At 43.1% G+C, this 21,019-nt stretch overlaps 1 protein-coding gene across 1 annotated transcript in view; it reads right to left on the bottom strand.

Annotated features, from left to right (window-relative positions):
• Positions 1-1,601: 1,601 nt before the first annotated feature.
• Positions 1,602-21,019, bottom strand: part of PRRT2 (proline rich transmembrane protein 2) — a 43,851-nt gene continuing 24,433 nt past the window's right edge. The window contains exons 2-3 of the mRNA XM_033944065.1: positions 17,669-17,801; positions 1,602-2,401 (exon numbers count right to left, since the gene is read on the bottom strand). Coding sequence (XP_033799956.1) covers positions 2,394-2,401; positions 17,669-17,801 — 141 coding nt within the window. The 3' untranslated portion in view covers positions 1,602-2,393. The remainder of the gene's footprint in view (positions 2,402-17,668; positions 17,802-21,019) is intronic.

The following is a 21,019-nucleotide window of genomic DNA, read 5'->3' as shown; positions in this document are numbered from 1 at the left end:
TGTATCCTCCTTTACCATCCACGTGGGAAGGCTGAGGGGTGGGGAGTGAGAACTACGATGATTTGAAGGGGGATGTCAGGTTTCATGATGGGTGAAATCTGCACAAAAAGAAATAAAGTGTGCCGAATTTTAAAATATTGTACACTGAATTTTCAAACATTTTGCACAGAATTCTGATTTGTGTGTGTATGTGTGTATATGTGTGTGTGTGTGTGCAGAATTTCTCCAGGAGTAATTAGGGGACATAAGGGACTGAGCACCCTGAAAAACAGAGGAGGGCAGAGAAAGGAAAGCCTTGACAGAGAAAGAATGAGCAAGCCTTCGGAACTGAGGTAGGTTAAAGAAAGAGGACTGGGAGGCAATGTAAGGCCTGAGGAGATTCACAGGACAAAACTGAAATGCAAGAGGTTGAGCTGCCATCCCAGATCTGTCCCTTCAGACTGAGGGAAATGCCTCTGAAATTCAAATAGGAATGCTCCTGTCTCAAGTCACACACTAGCTTATTCCAAAAGAAAGGGTCTAAAAATTCTTCTCGAGGCCTATGAGAAGACTTGAGGACTTAAATATGTATACTCTGGAGGAGAGGAAGGATGGGCGATATAATACAGACATTTACCTACTTGAAAGGTATTAATGAACAAACAAATTATTTGCAAATAAGGGGAAACTGAGGAAATGAAATGAAGTTGCAAGGCAGTAAACTCAAAAGCAACATCAGGAAATATTTTTTCATGGAGAGGGTGGTGAATCCCTAGATTGGCCTCCCTGTGGGGACAAAACCAGTGATAGAATTCGAAAATACATGGGATAAACACAGAGGATTCCTAAATGTCAAGAAGATGGAATCCATGGGCAGAACATTTCCACCTAAAGCAAAAATCATATTACTGTATTTGCATTGGTAAAAGGCACGGAGCAGCAGCAGCTACAATCCTAAACAAAAGTATGTGGAGGTTGGCAAAAAAGTATGAAGGGAGTACAAAAAAAAAACATGGTGGGAGGTAACCTGTGCAGAGGGCATAAGAGTCTGCCTGTCAGTGACCCCTATTGCTTCTATTAGAGTTAGGTGTGTGAACTTTTGACTTGGAAAATTCTTGCCTAGCAATAGCAAGAGGAGGAGACACCCTTCCGGAGGGAGACTGAGGGACTATATAGAGCTAGTCCAAAAGAGTATTCCAGAAGAGAGGCGGAGGTTCCCCGGCTGAAAACATTAACTGCAATACACACATACACAAACCTATAGTTCAGGCTGCTGCATTATCCCCTGTCCATCAGGGTCAGTTGGTATGGGTACACCATGAGGATGTGTACTAAGGACTAGGGAGGGAAAGAAGATGGTTGCCACTGCTTAGATGGCCAACAAGCAGAGCTGAAAATGTACATTGGCACAGGAACCCTTCCGGCCCTGGGCCAGTGAAGGAATGAGTGCTGTTCAGGCATGTCACCTGGGAAAGTAGAACAGCAGAATCCTCAGGAGACAAAAAAAAATAAAAAAAGAAATTCAAAGTCTGAGGGAGGCCCATGCCCTAAAACACCCACTAAAGCTTAATAGGAAAATTCCCTTAAAGACACTACATTAAAAACAAGCATAGCCCTAACAGGAGAATTCATGCTTGTAACAGTCTTTAAAAAGGCAAAAAAATGTTCTTGCTATTAAGCCATTCAGCAAGTAGAAGAACAGACAAAATGGTGGGGATTTCAGTCTGTATTGCCCAGACTAGTAACAAAGGGGAAACAGGGGTTTAAATGGTAGGAGGGACAAAATATAAGGATTCAACCAAAGAAGTTCATATTTGTTTGAATGTTCCCCTTAAGAAAAATTCATAGAATGAACTTGTAAACACACCTTTTCCTGCCATCTTGTAAACAGAATATGTGTATACACACACTGAAAACCTTTATCTATCTATAGAAATAAATATATAGATAAATACAGATGTAGATCTATGTTTCTTTAACTTAGTCCTTTTCATGTTACTTGTATGACCAGGTGAGGGACATGATAGGAAAATATATTTACATAAGAAAGGGAGAGGGATGGTGTACCGTGGCATGGAAATTGGTTCATTTACCCATCCTCTCTCCCCTCATGATTCCCCTTCCCCCTTCTTGTTAAGAACAAAATTTCAATGTTAAAAACAGAGCCACCACTACAAAACGATAGGCAGGGTTGGAGGCATGGAGGGGGAGGGGGAGTTTGGCATTTCTTGAGGCAGCTGGAGTTGAAAGGAAAGCATGGTTCGGTAGGAATGAATTGTTTCGCTCTTCTCCTCTTCTTCTCACGTGAGTTTTGATGGCTGCTGCGGCCACGGAATGTCGTTTAAAAGATGTGCACAAGTTCGACTTCGACACATCGAACCTCCTCCTGGTGCCAAGCACATGATGCCCTGTCCTCACAAAACTGGAGGAGAGAGAGAGAGAGATTGTGAGGTATCTGCACAGAACCATGCATGCAGTAGAATGCCAAGTAATTCACTAAGGGAAGAAGAGAAAAAAATGTATAAAAACCCAGGTCTTGCCTAACACTTCCCCTATAAACTGGAGTCAGTGGTATAGTAAGGGGCAGGGGGGCAGTCTGCCCTGGGTGCCCTGTTGATGGGGACGCCGGCACCCCTCCTCCTTGCTGCCTCCATCTCTTCCCACTCCTCCCCTTCAGCACGCGTGCGCCCCCCTTCCCTTTCCCCATGCCTCTAGTTCACCACCACGAGCAACAACTTTAACGTGCTGCTTGTGACCGCGTCGTCTCTCCCGCTGATGTCACTTCTGGGTGCTGCACATAGGAAGTGACGTCACTGGGAAAGACGTCGGGGGTCACAAGGAGAATGTTGAAGTTCTTGTTGCTCACAGCGGTGAACAATTAGAGGTATGGGGGAAGGGAAGGAGGGGCTTATGTGCGGCAGGGGGGGGATCAGGGAAAGAACATGGGGTGGAGATGAGGGCAGGGGAGGGGTTGCCACCACCCTGGGCACCTCTCTCTCTCGCTACGCCACTGACTAGAGTCTTGATCAACTCTACTAAGGGAGGGGTGGGACAGGGGTTACTACAGAGCTTTCCAAATCTGTATTAGTGATCCCACAGCCAATTAAGTTTTCCAAAATATTTTAAAATGTATGTGGCATACTTATATCCTGTACGTCATGTCACTGACCCTATTATGTACTGTAGATCACAAATATCAAACAATTAACATTAAAGATAAACAACAAATTATATAACAAGTAGACATATAATTCCTCTTTGTCCCTCCAGATCAGTACAGACACATGGGTTTATGTTCTTCCATGAGCAGATGGAGACTGAAAACCACTGGTCTGGTGACCTCACCCTATATAGTATTCTGTGCAATCCACAGACAGCCAGGAAGGGGTTGCTCACTAGGGTTCACTAGTGGGCCACAGAACTGTGAAGTGCAGCATGTAGCAATGGCAGTTCAGCCCAAGTACAGATGCTGCTAATCTGATGCTGTGCCTGTGAGGAAGAGTATTGGGTGGAAAAAAATCACAGCCCAGGGATAATCAGAGTCGGTGGTGCTAGAGCTTCAAAGGCTTCAAAGGAGCAGACCTGACAGTGTAGCTGAATCAAAGCGTGCTCTTGATTATGTAGGAATAGTGTTTTTGGTGCTGCCTTTGATAGTGTTAATCACCTCAATACACTGTCCTCATTGGGATTCTGTTCTCTCCTGGTTTTCTTCCTATCTATCCCATTGTACTTTCAGTGTATGCAACGGTGGATCCTCCTCCACTGCGATCCCATTGTCCCACAGAAAAAGGATGGCTCAGTGGACCCGTTTAGTAATTTCAAGTTTACAACAAGCAGTGTCTACTGTGAACTGACTAAACTCAAGGTTAACAAAGCAATGGGGCCAGACAACCTACACCCCAGGGTGCTCAGGGAGTTAGGGGACGTCCTGGCGGAACCACTATCCGCTCTCTTCAATCTCTCCCTTAGTACAGGTAGAGTCCCGTTGGACTGGAAAACGGCTAACGTCATTCCACTCCACAAAAAAGGTTGCAGAACAGAGGCTGAGAACTACAGACCAGTGAGTCTCACATCTATAGTGAGCAAACTAATGGAAACCCTAATCAAACACCAATTAGATAAGATCCTGGATGAGGAGAATCTACGGGATCCCCGTCAACATGGATTTACCAAGGGGAAATCCTGCCAATCCAACTTGATCAGCTTCTTTGACTGGGTGACAGGGAAGCTTGATATTGGAGAGTCCTTGGACATTGTTTTTTTTTTTTATATATAATTTTTATTGTAAAAGCAGTCAAAAACACACATCTGTGGTCATTGTATACTTGGATTTCAGCAAAGCATTTGATAGTGTCCCACACCGCAGGTTGTTGTGCAAAATGAGTTCTATGGGTTAGGTGACACTTTGACAAAATGGGTTGGGGACTGGCTTGGTGGTAGGTGTCAGAGGGTGGTGGTGAACGGCACCCCCTCCGTAATGACGGCAGTGATCAGCGGGGTGCCACAGGGCTCGGTCTTAGGCCCGATCCTTTTCAATATCTTTATAAGGGACCTGGCTGAGGGGCTTTGTGGTAAAATAACATTATTCGCCGATGACGCCAAACTGTGTAATATAACAAGCAAGAGCACAACGGACAATATGAAACACGACCTACTCCTATTGGAGCAATGGTCAAAGACCTGGCAACTGAGTTTTAATGCCAAGAAATGCAAAGTCATGCACCTTGGCAGTCAAAATCCATGCGAGACTTACACCCTAAATGGCGAGATCCTAGCAAGGACGGTTGCAGAACGGGACCTAGGGGTGATCATCAGTGAAGACATGAAGACTGCCAATCAAGTGGAGCGGGCTTCATCTAAGGCTAGGCAGATCATAGGATGTATACGTAGGAGTTTCGTCAGCCGTAAGCCTGAAGTCATTATGCCGTTGTATAGATCTATGGTGAGGCCCCATCTGGAATATTGCGTGCAATTCTGGAGGCCTCATTATCGCAAGGATGTACTGAGGCTTGAGTCGGTCCAGCGAATGGCCACCCGGATGGTCTCGGGACTCAAGGATCTCCCGTACGAGGAACGGCTGGACAAATTACGGCTATACTCACTCGAGGAACGCAGAGAGAGGGGAGACATGATCGAGACGTTCAAATACCTCATGGGCCGTATCGAGGTAGAAGAAGATATCTTCTTCTTCAGGGGTCCGACGGCAACAAGAGGACATCCATGGAAAATCAGGGGGGGGGGAAATTGCATGGCGACACCAGGAAATACTTTTTCACCGAAAGAGTGGTTGATCGCTGGAATAGACTTCCACTTCAGGTGATCGAGGCAAGCAGCGTGCCTGATTTTAAGAAGAAATGGGATCGTCACGTGGGATCTCTGCACAGAGTTAAATAGGGGAGGGTTATTAGGGTGGGCAGACTAGATGGGCCGCGGCCCTTATCTGCCGTCTTTTTCTATGTTTCTATGTTTCTATCGGTGTACCTCAAGGCTCTGTCATGGACCCTCTCCTCTTCTCCATATAAACCCACTCTCTCAGTACACTGATCTCCTCCCATGGTTTTCAATATCACCTCTATGCTGATGACTCCCAGATCTACCTCTCCACACCAGATATCTCTACAGGAATTCAGGCATAAATCTCAGCATGCTTGTCCGACATTGCTGCTTGGATGTCTCACTGCCATCTAAAACTGAATATGGCTAAAGCCAAACTCCTTATCTTTCTGCCTAAACCCATTTCCCCCCTCCCGCCATTCTCTATTTCTGTGGATAACACTCTCCTCCTCTCTGTCTTGTCAGCTTTCAACCTTGGGGTAATCTTTACTCCTCTCTTTCCTTCTCCACTCAGATCCAACCAACCACTAAAACCTGTCACTTCCTTCTCTATATTACTAAATCTGACACTACCAAAACCCTTATCCACATTCTCATCACCTCTCACTTAGACTACTGCAATGTACTTCTCTCAGGTCTTCCACTCAACCATCCCTCTCCCATTTCAACCCGTTCAAAATGCTGCTGAATGATTCATATTCCGCGAGAGCTGCCATGCTCACATTACCCCTTTCCTCAAATCACTTCATTGGCTCCCCATTCATTTCTGAATATGGTTTAAATTCCTCTTACTGACTTACAAGTACATTCACTCTGTAGCCCCTCAATCTCTCTCATCACTTATCTCCCCCCCCCCCGTGAACTCTGTTCATTGGGTAAGTCCCTCTTATTTGTACCCTTCTCTTCCATCACCAACTCCAGACTCCATCCCTTCTTTTATTAAGGTGACTGTCTGAGAACCTACAGTTGCCCAAAACAGTAGGTATCTACCTTCTCTATCTCTTACTTCCCACTGCTCCTGCCAGGGGAGATCTTGTGATAGTGCTATAAGCACCCCCCAGGACTTCTTTTCTGCTGGTTAGATGCATAATAGAGGAGGGGGAAAGTGGAATGACTACAATACCTCTCATGGAGAGGCAATAGATGTGTTTCCTGCATAAAGGCCAAGTGGGTATGTGATCTCTGTAGATCTCTAAACAAAAGATGGTGCTTGAGCAGGGAATTAAAGCCTCTTACAATAAGAGACAGGCATTTTAATATAGACATAGATACAACCACAGTGGTGACAAAGACCCATGCAACTTCTCCGCAAGAGACCAAGTAAATAACCTCATGGGCTGTTAGGCAGTATATCAAATTGTAAATAAACTGCAAACCTTTTAACAACATGAACAGGTGATATGGCCTGCAAAACTCTTGAACTCTTGGTTCTCAAGTAAGTTCTTAAGGCACACCAGACATTTAATCTTAAGGCACACCAGATATGTAGTCCAGCCCCCCTGAAGAATTGCAAGCTTGTATTACTTGAAATTCTGGTAAAGACAGGGTCAGCTGAACTTTTAGTCACCTTAGTAAAAGTTTACCTTCCCAATGAGGATCAAATTAGGTTCTTTGAGAGCCTCACCCAGCTCCTTCTGCAGCACACGGAAGGCTCCCTGCTCCTGGAAGGGGACTTTAATCTGACATTGAGCCCTGTATATGATAACTCAGCTACAACATGTCTCCTATGGAAGCCCTGCCAGAGGGACATTCAAGAATTTTTTACAGCAATGGCATTTGGTATATCTATGGAGAGAGTTACACCCCCCAAACTAGGGACTACACTAATTACTTATTACCTATATAGACTACTGGTTTGGGGATGCTACCATATTGGGCAATCTAGAAGCTACTGAGATCTGGACCCGAACATGGTCGGACCATGCTCCCTTGACCCTGGACTTTGCTCTTTTAGAACCGGATCACATACCATTCAAGTGGCATCTTAATGATGCTCTGTTATTGGCTCCCCAGCAGATCATGCAGGTTGAAAAAGAACTTCTGGACTATTTAGCTCTTAATGACACTGGGAATGTTACCCCGGCGGTGGCTCTGGGCCAGGAAGAAACTCTTTTCTTCAACAAATTGCTGCTCTGGAGGTGAGGGTTAAGCGGGGGAGGGGGGAATACTACTCCAGCTCTGCTCCAACAGCTCCATGACCTTAGTTTAGATCTACACAAACTGCACTTGGAGACTCTAGCTTCTCAATTGGAGAAAGCCCAACAATTGAATTTCGTAACAAAGCAACAAGATTGCTGGCTCACAAATAGAAAAAACAGGGGGCCCGCAATTTTATTTCCTCTGTTCATGGACCAGCTGGTACCCTATGTGTCTCGCCACAAAGACCATTCACAAGAACTTTACACAATTCTATACTGATCTATATATACTGGAACATGATCCGCCTGTAGAGAACATAAACCACTTAAACTATAAACAGAGATGGGAGATCTCCAACTTACCTTAACGCCTCAGCAATGGTACCGTAACCTTCCCTATCTGCTTAATGTCTCTATAGCTAGCTCATTAACTGAAAATGAGCATAAAATGCTGTTCCGCTGGTACTGTACCAGCTCGCCTCTGTGCCTGGTATCATTTAGGTGACGGAGGCTGTTGGCAGGGGTGTGGTGACCAGGGCGATATGTATCATATTTGGTGGACATGCCCAAAAGTACAGGATTTCTGGAGATTGGCTTTTACTCTAGTCTATCAGGTCACTGGAGTGAATTACCCAGTACATACAGAACATTGTCTCTTACATATCCGGCTGCCCGACTCCAGATCCACCAAACTGGCTTCTCATATCTTTGTGGCAGCTAGATAAGCCCTGGTCTAGGACTGGAGGAAATCTTCACTCCCCTCGTTAGAAGTTGTTTACCATAAATCAGACTATATATTCCTGATGACCAAGTTAACTGCCTCGAAGTCTGATTGCTTCGAACCTTTTTACAAAATCTGGGACTCGTTTATCTCTTGGAGAGAGGCCCAACAGCAGTCCTTCAATTAGACCCTTGATACTCTATATTTTCTTTGACTAAATTTTTTTGTTTCTTTGACAATGGAGAAGGACACTTAGGGGGAGAGGTGGGGTTTGGGACTCATGCAAGTCCTCTTTTTTTACTCTTTGACTTATGCTGATATGTTGCCTATAATCTTTGCTTTGTATTCAGTGTATTTTTCAAACATGCTATGATTGTGGTATATGGTACAGTATGAAAATCTTTAATAAAGAAATCTTAAAAAAAAAAAAGGGGGGAGGGGGGACATTTATCCTATGCCCTGGATTTCCAGATGGTACTCAGGGGTAAAATTCTCTTTTATTCAAGAAAACTCTGAAAAAAGAAATAATACCTCAAGTCTCAAACTCCACCTCTCACTAAAGCCAACTACCCCAAACAAATAACCTTATCCATTTCTCACTCTTTTTGGAAAATGACCAATTTTTTGTAAGTTCTTGTTGTAATACATCTTGGATAATTCTTTTGTAATCCGCCTTGAACTGCAAGGTAATGGCAGGAATAGAAATCCCTAATGTAATGTAATGTAATTCTTTTCCATGTCTAATATCATCTTACCTCCCCTTTTATTTTATTTTTTCTGTTTTTCTTCCTCTCTATCTTCTTACCTTTTCCCTTCACCTATTTTCCCATGTTATGATCCCTTCCCTTACCAATTTCCACAGATCCAAGCTCTGATTAATTTTCTAGAAATGAATTACAAGTCAGCCCTAGAACTTTCTCCTATCCCCCTCCCCCACCCGGGGATTGCAGCTGCAGGATGCACCTTGCTAATGATATAATAATCATAGCATTCATGGTCTTCCTTCACTCATGCTTCCCCTCCTTTTCTACACTTGCTTTGGACAACTGAAGGTGATCCTCAAATCAGTGCCAGTCTTTTCCCTCCCCAGGGAAAAATGATTTCTTCTGTTAATTAAAAGTGCTTTGACTGCTCACTATGAGTAGCATAACTGCTGTCATAATCTGCCAACTCAGTGACTATGAATCCTAGAGAAGAGGATGATAGAATGGATTCTAAATGTAGCCCTGGGGTGAGGGCGAGAGAGAATATCCATAATTGAAATTCTATCTGATGCACAGAAATTTAATTTGAATTCTCTGTCCTAAGGGCTGCTCCCAGAGTTCATTTCAAGGAAGGCTCAGAAATCTACTTATAGGTCTTTTCATATGCTCAGGTTCTTTACAGATTCTATTAAATTTACTGAGAGATAAAGCATCCATCCCTGGAGACTAGTCTCTTGGGAGAAGAATTCTTTATTCTCTCAAAGACTATTGGTATTGGGCATGAATCCTGCATACCTGCACACTCCACCTAATTCTTTATGGTAGATGAACACTTTATTCATAGAAAATACCATATAGTCTTTAAAGAGATTTTGGTTTGCTCTGGTAGTTTTTGCTCTTTGGGCTTCAGCTCAATTGGAAACAGGACTGGATTTGGCACTACGGCCCTGATTCTATAAATGATGCCTTTCAGCATGATTGTTATTCAACTGCTAAGTATCGTTTATAGAATCCCGCCTAGTGACAGCTAAGCAGACTAAGGCACCGGTATATTAGGCCAGGGTTTTCTTGCCCTAATTTACTGGCGCCTAACAACCATACCCAATCTCTGCCTCTAACCACACTAGGCACCATGCCAAGTTCCATGCAGAATTTAAATTAATTGTTTGTTCATTTTTTTAATCAGCTTTTAAAATTTTGAATTTAGCACGGTCAATCACCATGTCAATCTTAAAAACGTAAGTTTTGCATGGAACTCGGCTAGGCGTCACTAGGTACCGCTTATAGAATCAGGGCCTATGAGCCCACATTCATAACTATCCAGCCCAGGGATTCCCCCACCCTCTATTTTATATCCCCCCTCCCCCACCAAACTCACTTAGCTCAACCATCACAACTATCCTTGGTTGGGTGGCATACATCAGAACCTGGTAACAGAAGGTTACAAGTCCAACCTATAGATGCCATCACTATGACTCTGGCGCAGGTAATTCTGGTCCTCAACAGCCCCAAGCAGGTCAGGTTTTCAGAATATCCACAATGAATGTATAGAAGATAGATTTGAATTCCAAGGAAGCAGGGCATGTAAATCCATCTCATGCATACGCATTCATTTTGGAGATCCTAAAAATCTGACCTGCCTTGGGCTCTTAAGGATGGAATTGCCTACCCCGGCTTTCTAGAACTGTAAACCCTGCCTCTGCAGTATCTCCAGCCTAAATGAACTGAGAATTAAGCCCGCCCCTCTTCATAGGAGCATATAGCTCTCAAACTGAGTTATCAGGCTAATCCAGTCTGATGACATAGAAAAACCTTTTCACTTTCTTTCTCTTCCAAACGCAAATGAGACACACACAAACACACACACACACTATTAAACCAGTGGTATTCACTCCCAGTCTTAAGGGGCTGCCAACAAATCTTGTTCTCGGGATATCCTTAATGAAAATGTATCAAATAGACTTGTAATGCAAAAGAAATAGATCCAAGATGGACTGTTTCAAAACAATCTCTCTTTATTAAAGCAATCACTCTACATGGTCCACGCTTCACTCACTCTTGGGCAGTTTCAGGGGTATAATACTAGAAGTGGGGAAGGCTATTATACCTCTGAAACAACATATTACCTCAATTTACCTGAAAATCTCTCTCATGTTTATTCATTAGAAATATATTGAAAACGTGAGTAGTTGATAGACTTTGAGGACCATCAACTCATATCACTGTATTTGATGATAAGATTTTTCTTACCAGAGTCTCTAATTTATTCTCCAATCTGATCCATTCACAGATGAGACCTTTATTAAATTTAATGTGGACAAATGCAAAGTGATGCACATTGGGTCCACCTTGCGGGTCAGCACTCAAGAAAAAGATCTGGGTGTCATTGTGGACAATATGCTGAAACTTTCCACACAATGTATGGTGGCAGCCAAAAAAGCATAAAAGATGCTAGGAATTAGAAAAGGGATGGTAAACAAGAATAAGAATGTTATAATGCCTCTGTCTCACTCAATGGTGCGATCTCACCTTGAGTACTGCTTTCAGGGCTAGATGCACTAAAGTCAGTTGGTAATACCAACTGGATCGCTGTTGGACGATTCTCTGGCCGATTGTGGACCAGCGATCGATGCGCTACCAAGTTTGCATGCAAGGTGCAAATCATTTGCATCAAACCCAACAGATCAATCGCTCAGTGAGCGATTGATACATGTGCAGAGCCCTAACAGCAGTGACAGGGGAAGCAGCCTCCTGTCACTGCTGTTAGGGCTTCTTCTTTTTTAATGGCACAGATGTTGTGCGTGTGTTCAAAGAAGAGTGACCAAGCTGATAAAGGAGATGGAACTCCTTTCGTATGAGGAAAGATTGAAGAGGTTGGGTCTCTGCAGCTTGGAAAAGAGACAGCTGAGGGGAGGTATGATTGAAGTCTGCAAAATCCTGAGTAGTGTAGAACGGGTACAAGTGGATCGATTTTTTACTGCATCGAGATTTACAAAGACTAGGGGACACTCAATGAAGTTACAGAGAAATACTTTTAAAAACAATAGAAGGAAATATTTTTTCACTCAGAGAATAGTTAAGCTCTGGAATGCGTTGCCAGAGGATGTGGTAAGAGTGTTTAATGTAGCTGCTTTTAAAAAAGGTTTGGACAAGTTCCTGGAGGAAAAGTACATAGTCTGCTGTTGAGACAGACATTGGAGAAACCACTTCTTGCCCTGGATCGGTGGCATGGAATGCTGCTACTATTTGGGTTTTTGCCAGGTACTTGTGACTTGGATTGGTCTCCGTGAAGAAGGGATACTGGACTAGATGGACCAATGGTCTGACCCAGTAAGGCTATTCTTATGTTCTTATGATCTAATGGAAGGTGAGCACTAAAGACTCCAGTTGAATCTCTGCTCAGAAATATTTCAGTTACCTGTTTCAATTATACTATAAAAATCAGGCTCTTTTTGTTAGGGAGTTGGGACTGAGACATGGTACCAATGGTAGATGAAGTCTTTTGTAACCAGAGGCTTTTCTTCAGATTCTAGTAGACGAGACTAATTTCTGAAGGATATCCTTCTTAACTTCTTTGGCAGCTTAAGAAAGGTTAATACACTGGACTGCCAGAAGAGTAAGGTGCTGGGATCTTGAGCACATGTTACACAGGGATTTGGAGTTCAGAGCACATAAATCACCCAGCTGCCCTCAAGTGCAGTCATGGTTCATTAACACCTAGGCTCTGTCTGGCGCACAGGCACAGTGATGCAGGATGTGATTTAAGTGAGGGCACCAACAGGGGCCCAGCACTGTCATTTGTTATATGAAAATTCATTTAAGAGAGATAGGGAGGAGGACACAGAGACAAAGACACTGGAAAAAAAAAGAGGGAGGGAGTCAGGTATAGCAACGTTTCCCAACCTTCTCGAGTCCAAAGCACACCTTTTGATTTTAAAAATGTGTAGCACATCCAATCTCTGGACACCGGAGAGGATTCATGGCATCAAAAGAAAAACTAAGGAAGCATTGAGGGCCCCACCATAAGTTAAAAGGACTCATGGGAGGACACTTACTCTCTTATTCAATAACAAGTCGTCTAAAGTTAGGCACCAATCAGCACATGTATGTTATGTAATACCAGCATTCATGTATGCATGCCCAAACAAAACAAAGCTGTGGAAATAAACAGAGGGACATAATTTAAAAAAAAAAGTCTAAGTCCCCTTTTGGCCTAAGGCCTTATACGTTGAAAGTAGAAGAAGGGAAAATGTCCATTATCAAAAAAAAAAACCGTCCAAAAGGAGGTTTTTTTTGATAATGGCCTGCCTCTATGTTCAGCTGTTTAAACGCCCAAACCACCACTACGTCTACACTAACAACATATAATCAACCTAAAAAAAGCCTAAGTCCCAAACGCCCAACACAAGAGCTTTTAGGTGAAGGAGGAGCCAGTCCTTCGCCTAAAAACTGGATTCTGTAACCGGTGTCTGTCAAAAACAACACCAGTTACAGAATCCACTCCCCCCCCCCACACACACACACACAACATCGGGGCAGGAGGCAGCCCAAGGCCTCCTGCCCCAAAGACCCATGACCCCCGCCGACAACATCAGGCCAGGAGAGTGCCCAAGCCCTACTGGCCCCGCCGACAACGATCGGGGCAAGAGTGAGCCCAAGCCCTCTTGCACCGGCGATCCTCGGAAACCCCCCCCCCCCCCCACGTCGACAACGATCAGGGCAAGAGGGAGCCCAAGTCCTCTTGTCCCGGTGATCTCGAAACCCCCCCCCCCCGCCGATTACGATCAGGCTAGGAGGGAGCCCAAGCCCTCCTAGCCATGCGACCCACCCTACAAGATTGGGCAGGAGGGAAACCAACCCCTCCTGCCCAGGCATCCACCCTATCCCCCACCGGGATCCCAGGCACTCCTGCCCTGACACAACCCCCCCATGACCACCCCCCCCAAACCCCGGATTGGGCCGCCGAAAACCTCCCCCCACCCAGCAAGCCGCGAGACCCCCCCGCCAACCCCATGAACCCCCCCACCCCGACCCCCTCCATACCTGGAAAATGTTGGCCAGACAGATGGGTGCCAAGCCCGTCTGCCCAGCAGGCCAGTCATCTCTTGAATGGCTGGCCTTAGGGCCTGATTGGCCCAAGCAGCTCAAACCCTGCCCACAGGTGGGGCCTGAGGCACCAGGGCCAACCGGAATAGGCCCAATAGCCTTAGGCCCCTCCTGTGGCTCTCTCCTGGCCCGATCTTAATCGGCAGAGGGGGGGGGGGTTCGAGGATTGCCGGGGCAAGAGGGAATAAGTATATCTTTTTTGAACCGGCCCAATTGGGTTTTTTCCTGGAAGGTAAAGGGCTTCCTACCGTGGCCCAGACTGAAACTGAAGTTGTATAATGAGGTCATAAAATGGTAAGAATGATGTATGTTCGAGCTTAATTTCCTTTTATTATATATTAGTTTTTGATCCTTGACTCCCACAAGGAGGTTTCTTAAGTTTTTCTCTCCTTCACAGGTGGACTATATTTAAGAGATTTTCCTCTTTTTCTTTTTGTGTTATATTCATTTGTTTAATAATGAATTGAAAAGATGTATTCAATATTTCTTGTACAATTTTGTATGTAATTATTTGAAAATATAAATAAATAAATAAATAATAAAAAAAAAAAACCCAACAGCCTACATAAAGCCCAACAAAACATGTGCGCCAAAAATAACCCCACACATAACCTAAAACAAAGTATAAAAGCAGGAATCAATCAACATTATCATTTCACAAAAATGCGCATGAACAGTAAAGTTTTTAACATTTTACGAAATTGGAGAATACCTGTAGCTTGTCGAAGTGCTACCGGCAGCTGAAAACTGACACATTTCAATCACTAAATTGAAAATAAAATCACTTTTCCTACCTTTGTTGTCTAGTGGTTTTATTTTTCTATTCATCTTTTCCTAGTATCTGGTTGCACTTCCTTCTGTTTGTGCTCTTAATTCTGTTTCCAGGGCCTTCTTATTCATTTGCTGTTTTTCTCTCCTTCACTTTCTGCCCTATATCCATCTTTATATATATCAAAAAGACTGACTTCAATGAAAAAACTGTCTACAGAGAGTGATCAGTGCAGGTGTAGTACACTCAGAGAGATATGAAACTTCAAAAAGGAAGGCTAGAAAGCCACCTTTGCGATAAGAGTTCACCTTCCAGTCATTGCGACCTCATGTATGTCTGATCATTCTCTGAGACTTGATGGAACAATATATCTAATGCTGCTTCAATTGGTTCATAAGCTAAGTGAACTGTTTATCATATCCAATCAATTTCAAGATTACATCATTTAGCTGCATACTATGTACCTTAATGAATTCAAACATATGAAGACAAGAAATAGTTTTTTAAAAATATTTTTGAACCAATTGATGCAGCATTAGATATATTGTTCTATCAAGTCTCAGAAAATAATGAAACATACATGAGGTCGCAATAGAAATAGAATGGATGACACTAGTTTAGGCTCTTCCCACTGAACTGATGTCATCAGTGAGGTAGTTAATGAATCACCTGATTTAAACAGAACCAAAATATGCCGCGGCCATCTTTACATAGAAGAACACATGTCGGGATGCTGTGGAGTAATTTTACTTCTAAAACTAGAACTGCTAAGATATTGAGGGATTAGTTTAAAGTTTTAGAACAATGAAACTGATGCATTTACCAACTCTTGCCTCTTATTTGCAGGGGACCCGTTCTTGAAAAAGACTTTGGGCGAAACTGGTTGAACGTTAAGGTCCTTCCGAGGTTTAAAAAAAGAATGAAGAAATAGCTAAAGCTAAGTACAAAAGTTTTAAAGTTGTATAAGAAAAGTTTATCGATTTGCACAAAATATAGAATATAGAGCACAAGCACTTTAAAAAAAAACTAAGGTCTGATGATGAATAAAAGCCAGAAAGAGAAACAAGCCTTCAAATAATTTGGCTGGTGGTTGGCTGGAACTGAAGACCATAGAGGTACTTAGAAAGGTATTTTCTGAAAAAAGATCACTTAGAAATTAGGCACTTTGAAGTTTATTATATGCCGTTGTGGATTGATGGTGTATATTACATAGACCACGTCATAAACAACATTGGGCTATTTTAATATATCCATCTTTGGCATTAACTTTTAACATTTACTTGCTTCCTTCTCAAATCTATCTACTTTTCAACATCTTCCCTTCCCATCTATCCATGTGTACCATCTTCTCCCTTTTTCGTCTTCCCTATTCCGATCTGTCCATAAACAGCATTTCTTCCATTTTCTTAACTTCCCCACCCCTCTCATTCCTGTGCACCATGTCCTCCCTCTCTCTCCCCTTCCCCTCCATCCCTGTGTACCATCTCTTACCTCTCTTTCCCTCTCTAATGGTCTGACATCTATCTTCCCCCTTTACCCCTCCTATGGTCTAGGATCTTCTAGTCTCATTCCTACAGGCTGGCATCTCTATTCCCTCTTTCCTTTCCCTCCCCCCCCCCTTTGTGGTCTGGCATTTTTCTGTCTTTCCCTTCCCCTCCCCTTGCCTTAGTGAGGAATCCCTCCCTCCTCCTTCCTTTCCCTGGACTGACATCTCTCTCTTCTTCCCCCCCCTTCCCCTTCCAGTGGTCTCACATCTCTCTCCTTCCCTTCCCCTCCTTACATGGCCTGATATATCTTTCCACCCCTTCCTTCTTCCCCTGCAGGTCTAGGGCATCTTTCCTTCCCTTTCTTCCCCATCCTTACAGTCCAGAATCTTTCTTACCACTACCACCCGTTCCCCAGGATCCGGTGCTTGATTATTTGGCACTGCTGTAAGCTCTTCATGCCATTAGCAGTGTGAGTGAACTAAACATACTGCAAAGAGAAAGCTTATGGGTTGCGAAAGGCAGTATATTTAGTCCACTCACGCTGCTGATGCTACAAGGAGTTACAGCAGTGTCGGGTGAGCAAATACAGGATCCCATGGGGGGGGGGAGAGGAAGGACTCTGGATAGGTGCGTGAGGGGGGAGTGGGAGAGGATGGAGGACTCCAGATAGGTGTGCGGCTTTAGGGTTACTAGATGTATGGTTTCCCCAGACAAAAATTCTAAAATTCAAAAGCCACCCAGCCTCCCAACATAATCTTCAAAAAGAGGACATGTCCAGGGAAATCCCGACATTTGGTAACCCTAGCTTAAGTTTCGCTTTTGAAAAATGCCTTCTGTAGTTTTACAGGAGCTCACATTATATTTTCTTCATTTGAAGACCTCAACCTTTCATTGTCTAATGTGGCTCAAAAAAAGAGGAAGACTTTTTTATGCCAAAACAAGGATCTTTGTTGGGACCAAGACCCACATATTAAAGTTTTGAGTTGGTTGAGTGGACATCTTCACTTGCCTGTTTATAGGAAATTTCTGCACATTACTACTAATTGGCTTCCATTATTGCTTGTTAAGGTCAATTGATTGATCCTTAGCACCAATTAAGAGCCAATTAACTTATTAAGTTTTGTATAGACATGGAAACAGTGTGCAGAATTCTGCACCTAACTGGGTGCCATATATAGAATCCAGGGGTTAATAGCCACTGCAGAAATCTCTTGTCAATGCAAGATGCCAAGAGCAGAGCCCACGTGCTACTCTACACCTGACCATCAGACAGTAAAGACTTTATTTTCAAGTCTGAAGGCACACCAACATGCCAGAGCACACTAGTTGGGAAATACTGGTATAAAAAAATATTTACAGGCACTCAAACATATATTTTTAGGAGCAGGACACAAGATAGAACAGTAGCTACTATCTAGGAATCTACTTACAGCCAAAATTGATGACAAAGATGGACACAATGATGATAACTCCTCCCACTAAGGCTACAATGCTGAGCAGTTTGGCCACACGACCCAGTCTTTGAGCCCCATCCACATCTCCCTGCTGGTAGCTGTTCCGAGACTGCAGGGGATACAGGAAAAGAGAAAAAAGTGGGTCATAATTCATACAGGGGTTCCACAGTCAGGCAACTTGAATACAACATATTATCATTTCCATTTCTGAAATTAATATGGGCTGGCATTTCCACAGTATCAGTAATGTTCTCATACAAAGCACATTGGACTGATATTCCAGGTTAAGACTGGATATAACTAATCTGGATATAACCATCTGGATATAACTAATGCTAACAGCAAACAAGGCTTTGGACTGATATCACCGTATGTGCTCTGACCCCAATAAGGCAGATCTCAAGTCACCACAAATATCCAAAGGGCTAAAATCATCTCCAGGAAAGCTGCAACTGCATCTTCACATAAAACACCCCAGGGAAATCTACTGCAACACAGAGAGGAAAACCACAGAACAAGTACTCAGAGCTAGAAGCACTGTGAAAACCCGTAAAATGCCTGCAGCCATTACTCTTGCAGGATGTTATCAGTCATAGAATCATTCCTCGCTCCAGTTCTAGCTTTCTGGCAACCACCTAATATGAAACAAAAATTAGTGCGAAGGAAGCTCTAAACAGATACTCACAGGGGAAAAAATATTGGTACAAATCCTGCAAGACAGCTCACTGCAAGCTATGCTAATAGATTTTACAGGATCCCAGTGTTAATCACCTGGGAAAGACAAACATATCATATACATTTGAATATAAACTGATATTTTTGGACCAAAAAAAGGCCTAAAAATGGGGGTCTCGGTTTATATTTGGATCAGTGCCTACCCGCCTCCCTCTTGGACCTATTGCAGGCCTCCATTGGGCCTGCCGTAAGACCTGGTGTCCAATGGTGGGCTGGGACAGGAGAAATGCCTCCTGCCTCCTGTCCCGGCCAACTCTAATAATTCTCCCCTCCCTCCTGCTCCTGATTGCAAAAATGGTACCTTTTAAAATCCCTGGTGGTCCAGCAGTGAACCAGGGCAGGAGTGATCTTCCTATGCTCCATGTCCCATGTGGAACCTGGATTAATTTCCACATCGTGGACAAATTTTTTAGTGATCATTCTGATTGATGTGTTCAATGAATAACTCAATCAAAATTTATAAGATAGAACAGTCAACATATACTGTATTGATCAGAGCATTAAGACTCCTGAGGCAGGCCTTCGGGCCGAAACACGTATGTGTCAAATCTTCATAGAATAAAGATATTGAGTTGCCTGGTTGCCTTCTCTGTTTTCCTTGAGTAGAGCCTGGCAGAACAGTGAGGGGGGGGGGGACAGTCTGCAGAGCCAGAGAGGTAGGGAGGCTGGGTGCAGAACCTGGCAGAGCAGGGCACTTGAATATAACCCCCCTCCCCCTCCAGTTTATATTCGAGTCAACCTTTTTTCCTCCTTTTAGGGAGAAAAAGGTTACCTCGGTTTATATTCAGGTCAGTTTATATTCGAGTATATATGGTATCTTTTTGTTCATTTTAATGTATATTTGTTGTTGATTTTAAGAATATTTTAATTTTACTTGACCTAGATCCATGGATAGAGTGGTAAATACATTTTACAATAAATAAAGTATAAGTAAATATATAGATATTCATGCCCCTCTCAAAATGCAATATCTATTATTCAGTACAGAAAATGTGAAGAGTGATGCTACATTAGCAATGCAGAACAGAAGCTGAAGACCAGAATAACATATACAGAAACAAGATTAACACAGCACAAGAACAAGGCAAGGATTTTATGACTTGTGATCAGGGTACTGAAAAGGAAATTCAGAACTATCCAAGAACACAAAACATTTAAAAATGAAAATGATCAGACATAATATGATTTAACAGGCATGGGCTTTCTAACTCACCAGCAGATCGTGTTCCGTTGTTTCTCTGTCAAAGGGATAACAGAATATGTGTTTGGTTGGACTGCCAACCATACCAATTCCCATCTCCCCTCCCCCAGGTTCTCTAGTTGTTGATGGTGATGCTGTATCGAGGAAAATATTGCTGGGGCTGTAGCCCCTGTGGCTCACCCCACACCTGCCTATACTCTGCCACCTTCTTGTTATTCTGCTAATATAGCATCCTCTCTTCTTCCTCTTCCTTTACACCACCATTATAATGCAATATCTAATTCACTTTATTTATTAATTTACATGTATGTCTTACCTGTATAAAGTGTAAGCTACCGGTACATTCAGGTAACATATCCTTGATCAGTTTATTTTGTTTAACATAAGCTAGTAACAAACTAAATGGTGGTGGATAAAGACCACTTTGCCCAGATAAGATTCTTCCATGTTGGGTAGATGAGAATTGTTTATTAAAAGCTTCTATACTAATGACTGGGGAGTCAATTCAGAGTGGTTTACATGAGCTTCTGTAATGGTGTTTCAATACATGAGCTTCTGTAAAGATGTTACAATACAGAGTTAGTGTTTTCTGAGATGGTTTTCAATATAGACATTTAAACCATAATCAATCATCCTACATATATACACATATATTACTAGTATTGTGTACTATGTTCATACTAAATCCTACTTATTTGCCCACATAATACCTGTATCATGTTCTATGTTCATCTTAGATTTAATACAGTACATCCTGCTCTTTTATCATCCTCTATGTCTTCTACCTGACTTCTCATTACATGTGCCAGTTCACTAGTTACTTTATTTCACTGTTGCCTCTTCAGCTGTAGTACAGGGGATGGATGGATGGATACTAGAGAAGGGGGAAGAAGCAATGGGAAGATGCTGACAGAGAGGCAGAGTGTAGATACCAGAGGCAAAGAGGGAAAAGCAAGGCGGATCTTGATGGAAGTAAAGGGGGAGGTAAGGGCAATTGCTGGGATAAGAGAAGAGGTAGTGGGTAAATGCTAGAAGAGAAGAATGATGAATGGAGGCTGGGGAAGAAGGCAGGAGGATGATTACTGGCCAAGAGAGAAATGAAAGGTTGGCGATAGTAAGGGTTAACATTAGGAAACAAGGAGCATCTCACCTCTACTCATTTGGGAAAGCTCTGTGCACAACTGTGGTGCTATGCAGAGTACAGTATATATCTATATTTATTTGTTCAATTTTCTATACCGTTCTCCCAGGGGAGCTCAGAATGGTTTACATTCAAGTACTCAAGCAGTTTTCCTTGTCTGTCCTGGTGGGCTCACAATCTATCTAATGTACCTGGGGCAATGAGGGGATTAAGTAACTTGCCGAGGGTCACAATGAGCAGTTCAGATTTG

This window comes from Geotrypetes seraphini, chromosome 5 (genome assembly GCF_902459505.1).
Source record: "Geotrypetes seraphini chromosome 5, aGeoSer1.1, whole genome shotgun sequence".
Taxonomy (NCBI): domain Eukaryota; kingdom Metazoa; phylum Chordata; class Amphibia; order Gymnophiona; family Dermophiidae; genus Geotrypetes; species Geotrypetes seraphini.
This window is presented reverse-complemented; position numbering and strand designations above follow the sequence as displayed.